The sequence below is a fragment of the Melanaphis sacchari genome, unplaced genomic scaffold, assembly GCF_002803265.2.
Source record: "Melanaphis sacchari strain LSU unplaced genomic scaffold, SCAv2.0 Contig328_pilon_pilon, whole genome shotgun sequence".
In the NCBI taxonomy this organism is placed as follows: domain Eukaryota; kingdom Metazoa; phylum Arthropoda; class Insecta; order Hemiptera; family Aphididae; genus Melanaphis; species Melanaphis sacchari.
In genome coordinates, this window is record NW_020271197.1 from 3,404 (window position 1) to 18,833 (window position 15,430).

The following is a 15,430-nucleotide window of genomic DNA, read 5'->3' on the forward strand; positions in this document are numbered from 1 at the left end:
TCTTACACGTGGTCGTACGTTACCTATAAATCTATATCAAATGTTTGTTTATCTGTTTCAATATTATGCTCTTGGTTTTGATATTAGACTATTAAAATTAATTGATCTATTATAAAATTAAAAGGTACCTTAGATTATTCTAGGGTCCCACGTGAGTTTCTATTGATATTAGGTATAGCATTATTATTATTATTACCAGTAGTGTAGTGGAGGGTACACGGGGGTACACGGCGTGTACCCACCTCTTAAGGTGGCTACACACGTAACTGTAAGCTTGTCAATCATGTACATACAATCATTTTGTACAAGCATACTTGAGCGTCTGTATGATAATTTTGTGCAAGCATTGTGATTGTACAAGCGGAATGAAGATTGATGACATTTTCATCTGCATGCTTGTGCAAGTTGCGCTGGTACAAGCAAATCTGAACGTGTGTACGCACGTCGCGATGTGCGTACAGTACGCGTCGTACAGCTAATTAGAACAATCAGTAATAAACTGTGATTAAACGTGATTACGTCTTGTTTTGTTTTGTGGAGAAATTGTAGTTTGTAGTTTGTAATTTAAAAAAAATTACAAAAGATGACTTCAGATATACGAAAAGGGCATAGAGAACTTCTTGAAGATTTTATTCGTGCTTACCAAGGACTACCATGTTTGTGGCGGATTAAATCTAAAGAATACCACGATAAGCCGAAAAAAGAAGCAGCGTATAAAATTTTATTAGAAAAAATATAAATTAATTGATCCGAACGCAGACCGTGATGCGGTTGTAAAAAAAATAAATAGCTTCAGAACTAATTTTAGAAGAGAAAAGAAAAAAATTGAAGAATCTCGTCGCTCTGGTGCTGGTGCAGATGATGTATACGAACCAAGTCTTTGGTACTACAACTTGTTCGACTTTCTAAGCGATCAAGAGACACCAAGAAACTCATTCTCTAACATTGATGAAAGAGAGGTACATTTTATTTATATTTGATTAATATTTATTTTATATAGCATATTTTTATATTTTTTATTTATTTTTATATATTATCGTAACTGAAAAAAAAAATCAAAATTATATTCATTAATCATATAAAAACTATTTTTGGTTTGATGAATAATCACATTATATTGATATTAAAAAACGATTAAATATTATTAAAAAAAATTACATAGGACCTTCCGATAAGTAATAAGCAATAAGTTCATAAACAAAATAAATATGTAAATATCAATAAGATTAAAAAAAATACATTTTTTTTTAGTTACATTTCAATTTTTAAATTACAATTTTCAGTAAATATTCTAATGTATAAAGTTATGCTGCCAAGGTACTTGTCCATCAGTGTTAAAGTAGTTCATAAATTCACACCTTACTTGTTTTGCGTTTGTCGGTATGTTTCCAATATTTGCTGAACATTGTAAAGGCAACATGTTCGAATTACTCGACGACAATCCTGTGCGGAATGTACCATTATCTATGTCTTCAGAATCCATACATTCTGATGGAGCGTACATTTGACTGACGGTTGACATTAAATAATTATGTAAAGCACAACTTGCTTTAACTACTGAATCAATATGTTCTAATTTTAAATTTATTGCGGTGTGAAATATTCTAAAGCGTGATGTTAAAATTCCAAATACATTTTCAATAATTCGCCGTGCCCTTGATAATCGATAGTTATAAATTTTTTTTTTCATTACAATTCAAATGATTCTGTCTAAATGGTTTAAGTATATCAGATCTTAGAGGAAAAGCATCGTCTCCAATAAAAACATATGGTAGTTTTCGAAAACTATTTGTGACTTTTGTTTCTTTTGGAATATTTAATAAATTATCTTTTAGTTTTCTATAGAAAACTGTATTCTGAAGAATACCCCTATCGGATACTCGGCCATTAGTACCGAAATCAAATAAAATGAATCTATATTTTGCATCTGCAATGGCAAGTAGGACCATACTATGTCTTTGTTTATAATTATAAAAATATGAACCACTACCAGAAGGTGGAACTATCTCAATGTGTTTTCCATCAATACATCCAAGACAGTGAGGAAAATTCCACCTCTTTTCGAATTCGCTCGCTATAATATTCCAATCATTTTCTGTTTGTGGGAACTGAAAAAATATGAACAATTTCATGTTGAAAAAATAAATCACTGTAAAACCAACTCTTTTATTTTATTGCTAATCTAAAATACGTATTAATAAATAATTGTTCAGATATTTTATTTATACTATGAAATTACATTATTGACATTTTATTATTAATTTTAGGAAGAAAATGTAGTAGATAATCTAGAGGAAGCTGATAATATTATACAAAAGAAATCGAATGTTTTCCATCTGAAGATAATCCAATTCAATCAACCTCGTCTAAAAAAATCACCAAGACCCTCTAAACGAAGTAATGACAAATGCGATTCATTAATAGACACAATTGAACATCATTTCAAAAAAACCAAAAATAAAGGATGATAGATATGATGTCATGGGAAAACATGTGGCTCTAAAAATGAAGGACATAAAAGATAACAATCAAAAATTGTTTGCTGAAAAAAATAATAAATGAAGCTCTATTTATGGCGGAAACAGGGCAGTTAACCATGTTACATTCCATAACATCTATGCAATTACCACCGCCTTCAATCATTCAATATCAGCAATCAAACAACGGGTATAATAATTATTTTTAATTAATGTTCAGTGCATTTGATTATTATTATTAAATTCATGTATTTAATAAATTATAATAATATAAGACATAATTTGTTTTTAAATAAATATAATATAATTTTATTATACATACCTTCAAATATTGTGATTTTAGCACCTTGTAAATAGCATTGTTTGTTTCAGGAACTATGTAACTTAGAGCCTGTGGTGAAATTAGAGTAGAATATTTTAGGTCTTCATAATTTCTTCCGGTTGCGAGAAATCTCAATGTAGCCGTTAATCTTTCATGTGGTGTTATGCTTTCTCTCATTATGGTATTTTGTTTTTTAATTAAAGGTGTTACTAGGGACAAAAGGTTTAAATAAGTTTCTTCATCCATTCGAAGGTAATTGTGCCAATCTCGTGGATATATTTTTAATTCATTTAATAAATTGATATGAGAAAAAGTTTTCCTTTTCATCAACCAATCTTTACACCACATTGCACGTTTTTTCTTAAATTTTTTCTTTTTTAAAATTATAGCAAAAGCAGCTAGAGCGAGAGCGTCATCGTCCAAACTCGACATGTTTACAACTGATCTTGCTTTTCAAGCATGCTTGTGCCGTGTGGTGACAAAGGAAAATTATGCATACTTGTACAAAAAAATTGTATCTGCATGATTGACAAGCTTACAGTTAGTGTGTAGCCACCTTTAATTTTATAACTATGCGTGTACCTTTAACGAAAATCGTAGTACACGGGTACACGGAGCATAAATAAGATGAATTAACGTTACCCAGCAAATAATATCTAAATTTATTAAATTTTGATATTTAATAAGTAAAAAAAGATAAGCGTAATTTGTTTATTTCACGGACTAAGAAAAGATCATAAAAGTCCGTGGTTTACTTGTACCATGGCTATAGTATTACTATCTTAAATCATGTTGTACAGAGTCTTGTACACAAATCTATTTTTAAACCATTTGTTAACGTTCACAATATTGTTGTTTTGCCTAGTTATCAGTTATTGTTCCAAGTATTTATTACAATAATTCTATATAAACCTTCTGTCCCTAGTACTTTTTCACATTAGTATTATTATAGTAAGTTATGTTATTTTAAAACTGTTACTACTTTATTAGCAAAGATAATATTAAACAGTATACACGTACATTTATATAAAATATAATATTATCTTGCATGTTATACATCGAATTTTTGTATAGTCGTGTCTCGTTTTCTTGTGTTCTTGTTTAGTTAATATGGAGAAATTTCTCACAAAAACGACCAAGGTAAGACAATTTTTATTATTTATTGGTAGCATCATGTTTTTTTTACGCAGGTAAGTCGCTATTATCTTATGTCCACTGGACATAGTCTAATTTAGAAATGTCGAGGCCTTAAAAATGTGATAGATGTAGATATCATGTATATTATATTTACAAATTTTTTTTTTCAAATTTAATAATACAGTTTCTTATGTTTAGACTAAAGTTAGTCAAATTATTGAAATTAGTTTAGTCAAACCAAATATTGTGAAGACTAATAAAAATTCAGATGATGAAGATGATCCGTCACCAGTGGCAAAGAAGAAATCTAAAATGGTAAGTTTCACCAAATTACTTTAAAACACTTTAATCAAAACTTTAATTGTTTAATTAATATAGAATAATAAATCAACCCATCCATTGATTTCAGAAGATGATCAAAACTTAAATCAAGTATAAAGTAATAATACTTTTGTAAAGTAACAATAGGTAGTTTAATTTATTATTTTTATGCGACCTGTGCATTAATTTATGTTTATATATTTTATCCATCATTATAATTCTAGAATATCTAAATTATCTATATTACCTAATTTTTTTAATACTAAAAATTACAATGATCAAATGTTAAATAAGAATTCAATAAAATGAGTTAAAATTAAGTAGAAAATATCAAATAATAAAATTTAAGATAATTGAAATATTTCAATTATTCAAAAAGTTAAGTTTTTAATTAATATTAATTTTTTGCATAAAATAGTATATTGTTATATAGTTATATAACTAGTTCTAAATTTATCATATCAATACCCAATGTATTTATTTTTTCAGATGTGTGACATTATTAACTGCATTACTAAAAGTTCAGTACCTTGGCCATCAGATTGGTCTTATGATCAATGGGTTGAAAAAAAGAATAAATATCCTTGGCTTATATGCAGTGATGGAAAAATTGGTTGTGAATATTGTAAGTCAGTAGATACATTAAAAAACATTTAAAAGTAAAGGTGTTGAAATATCAAATGAATGGTGCTTAACAAAGATTGATGGTGGTTCAAATACAGTTAAATCAACCAGATTGACTAATTTACGGCACAAAATTTTAAAACATAAAAAGTCTAAAGCACATATAGAAACTGAAAAAATTTCGCAACAAAAATCTTCTAACTTATTAAGTAAAGCTTTTCAAATTGGCCAATCTAATTTCTATGAAACAACACAAAAAATTTTTCGTACAGCTTACTATATTGCCAAGTATAATAGACCTTATGATGACCACTCAAAGTTAATTGAATTACAGCATCTCAATGGACTTAACCTTGGTACTACATTGCATTCTAGGTACTCTAGTACAAAGATTATTTCACATATTGCAGATAAAATGAAAACTAAAATAGTTCAAAATATTATGGCAACTGCATCTAAAATTTCTATTCTTATAGATGAATCCACTACTGTAAGTTCTTTATCAGGTATGGTGGTTTATGTTAAAGCATCAATATTAAACTCGGAACCTATTTTTATATTTTTGGATTTGGTAGAATTAAAAAGTCAAACCGCTTCTAGTATTGTTAGTCAATTAATAGAATGTCTTTATGCTTCTGGATTCACAGAAAATTTTTTGGTAGAACATTGGGTATCATTTGTAACAGACGGAGCTAGTGTTCTCCTTGGAAAAAGAAATGGAGTGGCTGTGCGCTTGAAAGAAAAGTATCCCTTAATTTTTAGTTGGCATTGTCTTAATCATCGATTAGAGTTAGCAGTTGGTGATACATTAAAGGACATAACTGCTACCAATCATTTTAAGCATTTTTTAGATTCTTTATATTCCTTATACAGCAGATCTCCAAAAAACCAAATTGAATTAAAAGAACACTGTACAAGTTTAAATGAAATTTTTTTAAAAATTGGAAAAGTTCTTGACGTTCGCTGGGTAGCAAGTAGTTTTAGAACAATTAGTATAATTTGGAAAATATATCCAGCATTATATAATCATCTTATTCAAGCTTCTCAAGATAAATTTCGTGATGGTAAAATTAAGTCTAAATACAATGGGCTTAGTAAGCGTTTGGGAAGTATACAATTCTTGTTAGATTTAGCCTTAATGTGTGATGTTTTATTTGAGATATCACAACTATCACTTGACTTACAAAAAACAAGATCTGTCTCTATTGCAGGCTGATGTACTAATAAGAAGAACAATTAGAGTTATTGAGTCATTGAAAACTATGAATGGTAATTATTTTTTCAGAAGCTGTTAAAGCAAAAGAAAAAAATGATATTTAAAACTGTTGTTTTATCTAACAATGAAAAGATAACTTGTATAAATAAGAACCAGTTTATAACAAGTGTAGTAAATAATTTAAATATGAGACTTATACCAAATGAAGGTGAAGAAAAAATTATACTTGAAGACTTTCAAATATTTGATAAAAAATTATGGCCTTCTGAAGTTGAGATACGCTTTGGTGAAAAAGAAATACAACGTATTTGTGACAGATTTTGTATTAATAAAGTAAAGACATTAAAAGGAATGCGAATCTATATTGATGACAATGATAATAATGATATAACTTTAATTGAAGAACTTAATGACATAAATATTTTAATCAAGACATTTCCATGCTCAACAGCTGAGTGCGAACGTGGATTTAGTGTTATGAACAATATATGTACAGATCTTCGTTCAAGATTGTTAATAAACAACATTTCTAATTCAATGTTCATAAATATTAATGGTCCACCTTTACAAAGATGGAATCCTAAAGATTATGTCGAAAGTTGGTTAACCTCCCATAGAGATGCTGATGACAACAAATCAAGAAAAGTTAATACCAGCACTGCAACTGAAGACCCAAAATATAAACTATGGCAATTACTTTAACTATGTAAAATGTATTAAAAATGTTTCATAATAATATGTTAATAATTTATATTTTGTGTTAAATTATACAGTTTTTAATTTTATCAAGTATTTTATTTTTAAACATTATTTATGGATCATGAGTTTAATTATCAATCATTCTGTAGTAGGTATTATTGTATATTATACTATAGACAAAATATTGAGTACTTGTTCAATATGCTATCTACCCTGAGTATTTTGTCTACCATAATTTAATGTTGGTCGATGGTTTAATATGCTATTTATAAATGAAAATGGTGGTTTTGTTCACCAAGTATGTTATAATCACTAGTAGATAACATGGACGAGTACTATTTAGGGTGTGTGGGGGGCTACTCCCCCCCACTTTTTATTTTACAATGATTCAGGCGTGTACCCATTAAAATTTTTAGGACTACATCACTGATTATTACCTATTTTATATTTAGTTATGGCCATAACTTGCTTACATATAATAATATCAATATAAAAGCCTACATAGGGCACTAGTTAATAATATTAAATTTAAATTATTTAGTAGATCAATTCAGTATTTGAAAATACTCACCAAAATCAAGCACACTTCTATATTTGCAACTAAATTTTCTAAATATTTTATATTATTGAAAAGTATATTATAAATATATAATATATTATATTATTTATTAAAAATCTATACACATATATATGTTCAAATAAACAATGTAAAATATAGAATAATATTAATTATTTATTAGTATGAAAAAGTGTCGCATGGTTAAAATAACAACTTTGTATTTATTTAAGTTTTCATGTACCTATTATGGAATTTAAAATGTTAAGTTAGTGAAAACTAAAATACATTTATTTTTAAGAATATTTTTTTTTTCATATAAAATAAGATCTAGTACCTAGATATACATTTATTTTTTATAAGAATATTAATAGATAATTAGTTTAATCACTAAAGACATACATAAATATATTTTAGCTTAGATAAATTAGCAAATGACAAATTTAATTGTTTATCTATACTCGTTGTTTGTTATAATTAATGGTATATCTTTGTAGAAAACTGTATATATTTATATATACATATTATATTACCTTTGTTTATATAAAGTAATGAGTAGTTTTTAGTTAAATTACATAATATATCTGTGTATAGTTATTTATTTTGTGTTTATTTGGTAACCTATATTGTAATTGTTATTTTTGTATCACTCATTATGTTATGTTTAAAAAAGTTCTGTAAGTATGAAACTTATCTTTCCTTATAATTTAGAATGTCATACAGAAAAAAAAAAACAAGTAATTTTAGTAGCCGGTCCAAAAGAAGGAGAGTTCAAGAAGAAGTGGAAGAGTTTGTTGAAATTTCAAATAATATTGCATCAACTTTACCTATCTTTATTGAACCTCCCATAATAAAACCTATTGAAAATATTGACTTCAACCAACAATTAATGACAAACAATCACATTACTAATGATGTAGAAGATAGTGAACTTATACCTCAATTAGTACATTCATTATCATTAACATCATCTTCTGAGGAAGATGATTCGTGTGATGATGATGACCTAACTAATTGGAATGATATTTTTGATCAAGTATCATTATTTAGGTCATTAATTTCTGAATGGGCTGTTTCATATAACATACCTCAAAATGCACTTAACAGATTATTAACAATACTTAAACAGCATAAATGTTTTGAAACTTTACCAAAAGATTCAAGAACTGTTTTAAATACAAAACAAATATCTATTTCAAATTATCGAACTGTGGAGCCAGGGACATATTATCATTTTGGTATATTAAATGGAGTGAAACAGAATATTACAAGTAATTTAGGTAAAAATAAAATTGTTCTGCTTGTTGTGGGTATTGATGGCTTGCCAATTTTTTAAAAGTAGCCCAGATCAATTTTAGCCAATCCTAGCATATATTCGCCCTAATAGCAATAAAGTGTTTCCTATTGGAATTTATTGTGGTAAAGAAAAGCCTATTGATAGTAACGATTTCTTAAAAGAATTTGTTGAAGAAGCAAAAGAATTAATTGAAAATGGTATTTGCATTAATAATACATTTTATACATTTTCTATAAATGCTTTTTCTTGTGATGCTCCGGCCAAGTCGTTCATCTTAAAAATTAAAGGGCATTCTGGATTTTATTCTTGCTCTAGATGTGAACACGAAGAAGAATATATGTCTAATAGAATTTGTTTTCCATACACTTCTTCTACAAATTGCCCCCCTCAAAAGAACTCATAGAAATTATATAATGCAAACTCAGGAAGAACATCATGTTGGAAATATCTCCATCATAGCAAATTTGTCTAACTTTAATATTATCACTGGATTTTCTCTTGATTACATGCACTTAGTATGCCTTGGAATCGTTCGTAAACTAATTTTATTGTGGATTAAAGGACCTGTTGGAATTCTCTATTATGGAAAATATATTGGAAAATAAAAGAAATATCCAATTTTATTCTAAACATTAAAAAAAACATGCCTTGTGAGTTTGCAAGAAAACAAAGAAAACTTGAGGATGTTAATAGATGGAAAGCCACCGAATTTCGAGTATTTTTACTCCATGTGGGTACAATTGTCACTAAAACATCTTTAAAAGATTTACATTGGAATCATTTCTTTAAATTAAATATATCTATGATAATATTATTAAGCCCAGATTATTTTAAATATATTGAAGTTGCAAGGAGATTGTTGAATAGTTTTGTCAAAGATTTTGAAACGATCTATGGTCGTCATTTTATATCACATAATATTCACGGTCTATTACATTTATGTGATGACTTTAAGGAATTCGGGCCACTAGATCAATGTTCAGCATTTCCATTCGAAAATTATATGGGATATTTGAAAAAAATGTTGAGAAAGCCACATAAGCCTCTTGAGCAAATTATTAAAAGATATAGTGAAGTGTGTTCATTAAAATCTCAAATTATTAGCAAAAAGCATCCTTTTTTAGCTGGACTTCATAATCGTGGACCTACATTACTAAATATAGGAAAACAGTTTACTTCTATAATATTTAAAAACATGATCCTCAAAACTCATATTGAAGCTGATTCATATTTTATAACTCATGAAAAGATCATAGTAAAAATAATTAACATTATTCAAAAAGAAAATTCAGAAGATATTGTTTTAATTTGTAAACAATTTGAAAAAAAAAACATCAATTATTTGTTAAACCCATAGAGTCTGGTGAATTAGACATATATGTTGTTGAACATTTGTCTAGCAATTTTTATGAGTATTACATTTCAAATATTAAAAAAAAAAAATATATCTCATAATAATATTTTTATTTATTTATCTCAATTGCATCGCTTATTTAGCTTATTATAGAAATAAGTAAATATTAATAGAATTAAAAAAATATCCAAGGGATTAATTTTGGAAAATAAAAATGTGGCAGTTAATTTAAAATATAAACAATATTGATAAAAATAATAAATTATTATTAAATGAAATTATGTATAATATTAAGTGATAAAACTTATGTCATTTACAAAAACATTGAAGTCATGATATTTAAATTTATTTTTTGATTAAATTATAATAATTATTATAACTACTTAAGTGTAGTTATACGGTTATACCTAACTCTTGTTGATATTATATATCACTATAATTTGAATAATCCTAATAATTGTAATTGGATATTATATCATTTTCAAAATTATTAAATATGTATAAAATTTGATTTTCAATATTATATTGTATGTAACTGTAAGTCTTTGTAGATTTCAGAGCTTACACGATTCTCTCGTAATTCTTTGCAAAGTACTATACGTTCAATAATGAGGTATATTTTCAAAGATAATTTACTTGAAAAGTATAGCTACAAAGGTTTTAAAAAGAAGAAGGTGTTTCACACATTGTCAATATGTTCTGTGATATTTGGTAAGTTCTTATTCGAATCATAAATTTGATCTATTTTATAAATTACAGTAATTTGGTAATTGGTGTTTATTTTAACATATAATTTAGTAAATTTGATGCAATTGATGTTGAAACACCATTGAGAACTTTCATTTCGGGGGCCAAGTTCAGGGATTCTAATAAGAAGCCCTTTTTTACAGAATATCAATAATTCCTCAATTTAATTTTGTATTATATTTCATAAACTAATTTGTATTATGAAACTATATATATTACTATAATATTATAATATGTATTTATTATAAATTTTAAAAATGTTATATTTTTTCTCTAATAAGATTATTATGATTTTTTTTTTTTTTTTAATAGTTTTTTGATGGACTTATGAAGTTATTATTTTATCATATATATTTACTAATTTTTATTAATAATGTCATATTTTATTTCTAAGAAGATCATTATAATTTATAACCCTTTGTATTCTACATAAATGTTAATTCTGATTTAATCAATAATATGAATTTGATAAATTGTTATAATAATATTGTTCTTCAGATATTTTTCATTTCATTACAATTTGTTTATCATATTTGTTTACATTTTAATTTTAAGATTTTATTAATAACTATTTGGTCATATTGCAAATTAAAAAATTAAATATGCATAATGTTGTTGAATATTATTTTATTTAAATAAATTAAAATTCAATTATATGATTGTAATGATTATTTGATATTCTGTTAAGACATCAATAAAATAATAAAAAATATTATCAATTAAGAGTTAAAATAAAACATTTTAAAAATATTAGGTCAATTTAATTTGATTTATATTTTAAATATAATCTTATATTATCAATATGATCAAAATGTTAATATAACAAGAATTCTGTGGCCAAATGATAACAAATGAACGTTTGAATAACATTTTCCCGATCAATATCCAATCAAATACAAACGTTTATATGATCAAAACATTAAAAATATATAATATCTTTTTTACATCAAATAAATAAAATCTTGCTATCTGGGTTACGTATACCATTGAACCTGAAAATTAATCTTAACAAATTTAATTTAAATTAAACGCGTTATCCCACTAGACTATACGTTCACGAAATATTAAGATAAATATTAACACATTTAAATTGTTTCTTATAAAAACAGAAAAAAAATATATTAATAGAAAAAAATATTAAATTACAGTATCATATGTCTTAAATTCACAATCACATTGACATACATCGTTAATCTTTCCGTACTTATTTATTATATTTTCAACAAACTGATTTCCTTTTGATAATAATACGTATATACACTTTGGATTCCATCTTGTGTGTTCAATCCATGGAATATCATCTTTTTCCCAATTATGTAAGATGAGTCCACAGCAAAAACATTCGACAATATCTTTTTTCCCTGAATATTTAAAACCGCTTTCAGCTAATGAGTATTTATCTTGAGATGAAGTTAACGGGAATAAGTTGAATGTTTTCAATCTTGAAGAAAATGTTGTATATTCTGGGTATTTAGGATATGCATTATTTCGTACTAAAGAAACTAGTGAACAAAAATTGTTGCTAAAATGTTGAAAATTCATTTTTTGTAAAAATAAAGAACTTTTTAATAATCAATAGGTCTTGATCGAATGATGGTTTAACACTAACTAAACTAAACTAGATTAGATTATTAATTTTAAAGTTTGAAAAAACTTTAAATTTAAAATTGTAGTGGTGTGACCAATAAACTGTTTTTGAGTTAGACGAAAAAAAATTGAGCACAAGATTAAATTTATAGTGTAACCAATATAAATAAACTGTTTTTGTGTTACACGGAGACGAAAATGAGGTCAAGGGGGATATTCCCCCTTAAACTTTTAAAATCTCCCTGCCCAAAAGTGCTGTGAACATACAAATACATACTACTACAATATCCCAGATAACATATTCATAACATTGATATTTCAATAATATTAAATCTAGATTACATTTCAAATATTATCATTTTTACCTTTATATAATGTTTTATAGAGTTTAAAATTATAATATTATTTTTTAAACATTTTCTTAATATTACGATTAAGTTTCTTTTGTAATATTCAATATTTAACTATGTCATAATATTAAAATAATATTTAGTTATCAACGTAAAGTAACATTATTTGGAGAATATTTTCTATATATTTCCATTTGGTTAAATTTATATTATTTTAATTGAAATTTTCTGAAAACAGATTAATAATGTAAAATTAAAAATATAAATTAATGTTGAATATTGAATATACATATAATAATACAAACATACCATAATCAGAGCCGTGCTGTAGCCTGTAGGGGGGCCAAGGGGACTTGTACCCCGGGCGCAAATTTTAAGGGGCGCCAAAAAGTTAGGTTAGACATGTCAGTTAATGGAGGAGGGCGAATATTTGTATAACGGCACGACTCTGACCATAATATTTACAATATTATTAATAATATAGTTTTAATGATAACAATTTTGTTGTATTTCTTTTGATCTTGGGGAGATATTATTGCAATAATAACACTACACTACTACAGACACAGTGACCAAAATTATTAATACAAATCTTATTGATCATTAGCTAGTGGCAGTGTCTAGTATGTTTTTATTAAAACTAAATATTATAATTTATAATAGTACAATACAATTTATATGAATTTTATTACAATATTATTTATGATATTACGATTACTACGCCGGCTACGGTAGACTATTTTCAGCGAAATAATAATGTTTTTCTACCCAGAAAATAACTTGTCGACGACAATAATAAAATAGCTATTTATGTAGATGTTTACGTAAATACAATGGTCGAATCTCGAACAGTCAATATAATATTTCAGTTTTATAATTATTTTATTATTTATTACTAATACATGTCTTGTTGTTTCGTTAATAACATCGTTATAATATGACAATAATATTTTAATATATATTATTTATAACTATTATCGCCGTGTGTCGTGTGATACTCTATTGTAGTTGTGTATAAATTAATTATATTACTATCACAATAATAATAAGTGATATTTATATATAAATTATTAAGCTAGTAGTATGTTTTGGAAAAATCCCCATGATTCCCAATGTTCGCAGAACGCTTCGCTTGTTGTTTTTATTTTTGTTGTGTTTACGAAAACCGCGATTATTATTTATTAATAGTTATTTGTGTAATTATGTTTGAAACGTCTACAACGTACGAGATACGGTTAGCGGCAAGTAGAAGAGAACGGTAATGTCCAATAGCAGCAGATTAAAGATTTACTGATTTAGTGATTTCTAGTGATGGGCGGTACTGAATAATTTGTACTATCGATTATTATTCGATTATTTATATAGACTATCGAATAATTATTCGAATAATATTTTGCATGACTGAATAATCAAAACTATCGAATAATTATTCGAATAATATTTTGCATGACTGAATAATCAAAACTATCGAATAATTATTCGAATAATATTTAGCAGGACCGAATAATCAAAACTATCGAATAATCGGTGTAAGGACGTTATATCGATAATTTTTTTCATATCGATACACAACCTAAGTCGACTAACCTAATGTGTAGAGATAGCAAAATATCGATACACCATAGAGAAAAGAATATAATATATATCGGATCAGAAAATTCGGCAGTAAGCCATCTTTCAGTAAGTTCATCTGGCTGTTCATTCTTCCGTTTTCGTTCTCGTCGAGTGTAGACCATTGTAGTTCGTATCTCCGAGTCCGACATTTTGCTATTTCGCTTTTCGCATATTATACTAAAAATGCAAAATTATGAGGTGCTAGGAAAAGTCCTAGAATATTCTAAATGTGGTTGGCCTTTTTTTTTTTTTTTTTTTGCGTGTTGAACCGACGACCGGGAGGGGACTGCTTTCGCATTACTTCCTCCCGGCCGCCATCGTTTATTAATAAAAAATATAATAATAATATAGTACAGTGGAAGTTATTTACAAACTATAAGTTATATAACATAGAGTAATATTAAAATAAGAATAATAATAATAGTAACAGTGTAAGTTATATGCAATACTATAAGTTAAAATAACATCGAAGTAATAATAATTGACATGGCATTATGAATTGGCTATCGACTGTTGAGATGCTGTCATCGTCTTGGCGGGCCGATCTTATTCAGCCGCCCTTGACATCGCGTTCTGAACGAAGCCGTGATCGTCGTCCCCTACCGTGGTGTCGCAGGTGGTGGATGAAGAGCGTGGTCGGTGACACCTCCGACGATTCGCTAGATAGCGAGTTTCGGGGCATTTCACCGCTCATCATCGTGGTTCCGGCTGCTCGGAATGCCAGTTAGGCGTTTCTCTGATATTCCCTCTCATCCTCTTCTTTAGTAGAGACCCACACAGCATTTTTCAATGAAACTGATTGAATAAATATTTGTTTTAAATTAAATTTTAAATATTTAAATTTTAAAATTTATTGAATTTTTAATAAATATTAAAGTAAACATATTTAAATATAAATATTTAAAAGCATTTAAAAAAATATAGAATAATTAATATTGAATTATCGTTAAATAATAATATTTTATCAATTAATTAAACTAAATATTTAACAAACACAATTATTATTCAATGTTAAAAATTAATCTTGATTTAATTTTTAAAATATATTATTTAATAAATAACAAAACCCAATTTATATTATATATACTAATTATATTTTTTATGTGAGTAGGTAATTTTGTGGTAATTT

General features: G+C 26.6%; 2 protein-coding genes and 1 pseudogene across 2 annotated transcripts; 2 read left to right on the forward strand and 1 right to left on the reverse strand.

The window, feature by feature from the left end:
- The first annotated feature begins 583 nt into the window (after positions 1-583).
- Positions 584-980, forward strand: LOC112596505 (annotated as a pseudogene).
- Positions 981-3,909: 2,929 nt separating this feature from the next.
- Positions 3,910-6,097, forward strand: LOC112596506 (E3 SUMO-protein ligase KIAA1586-like). The gene is made up of 4 exons (XM_025342220.1): positions 3,910-3,939; positions 4,135-4,251; positions 4,747-4,890; positions 4,958-6,097. Exons 1-4 carry the CDS (start codon positions 3,910-3,912, stop codon positions 6,095-6,097), a joined length of 1,431 nt encoding a protein of 476 aa, XP_025198005.1.
- A 5,690-nt stretch (positions 6,098-11,787) lies between these two features.
- LOC112596504 (death-associated inhibitor of apoptosis 1-like) lies at positions 11,788-12,306 on the reverse strand. Its single transcript, XM_025342219.1, has one exon. The coding sequence runs from the start codon at positions 12,290-12,292 to the stop codon at positions 11,888-11,890; it is 405 nt and encodes a 134-aa protein (XP_025198004.1). The 5' UTR covers positions 12,293-12,306; the 3' UTR covers positions 11,788-11,887.
- Positions 12,307-15,430: the final 3,124 nt, after the last annotated feature.

Coding starts and splice junctions, on each gene's coding strand:
- LOC112596504 (XM_025342219.1), bottom strand. CDS start 12,292: ATGAATTTTCAACATTTTAGCAACAATTTTTGTTCACTAGTTTCTTTA.
- LOC112596506 (XM_025342220.1), top strand. CDS start 3,910: ATGGAGAAATTTCTCACAAAAACGACCAAG. Junction 3,940..4,134: donor TTCTCACAAAAACGACCAAG/GTAAGACAATTT, acceptor TCTTATGTTTAG/ACTAAAGTTAGTCAAATTAT. Junction 4,252..4,746: donor CAAAGAAGAAATCTAAAATG/GTAAGTTTCACC, acceptor TTATTTTTTCAG/ATGTGTGACATTATTAACTG.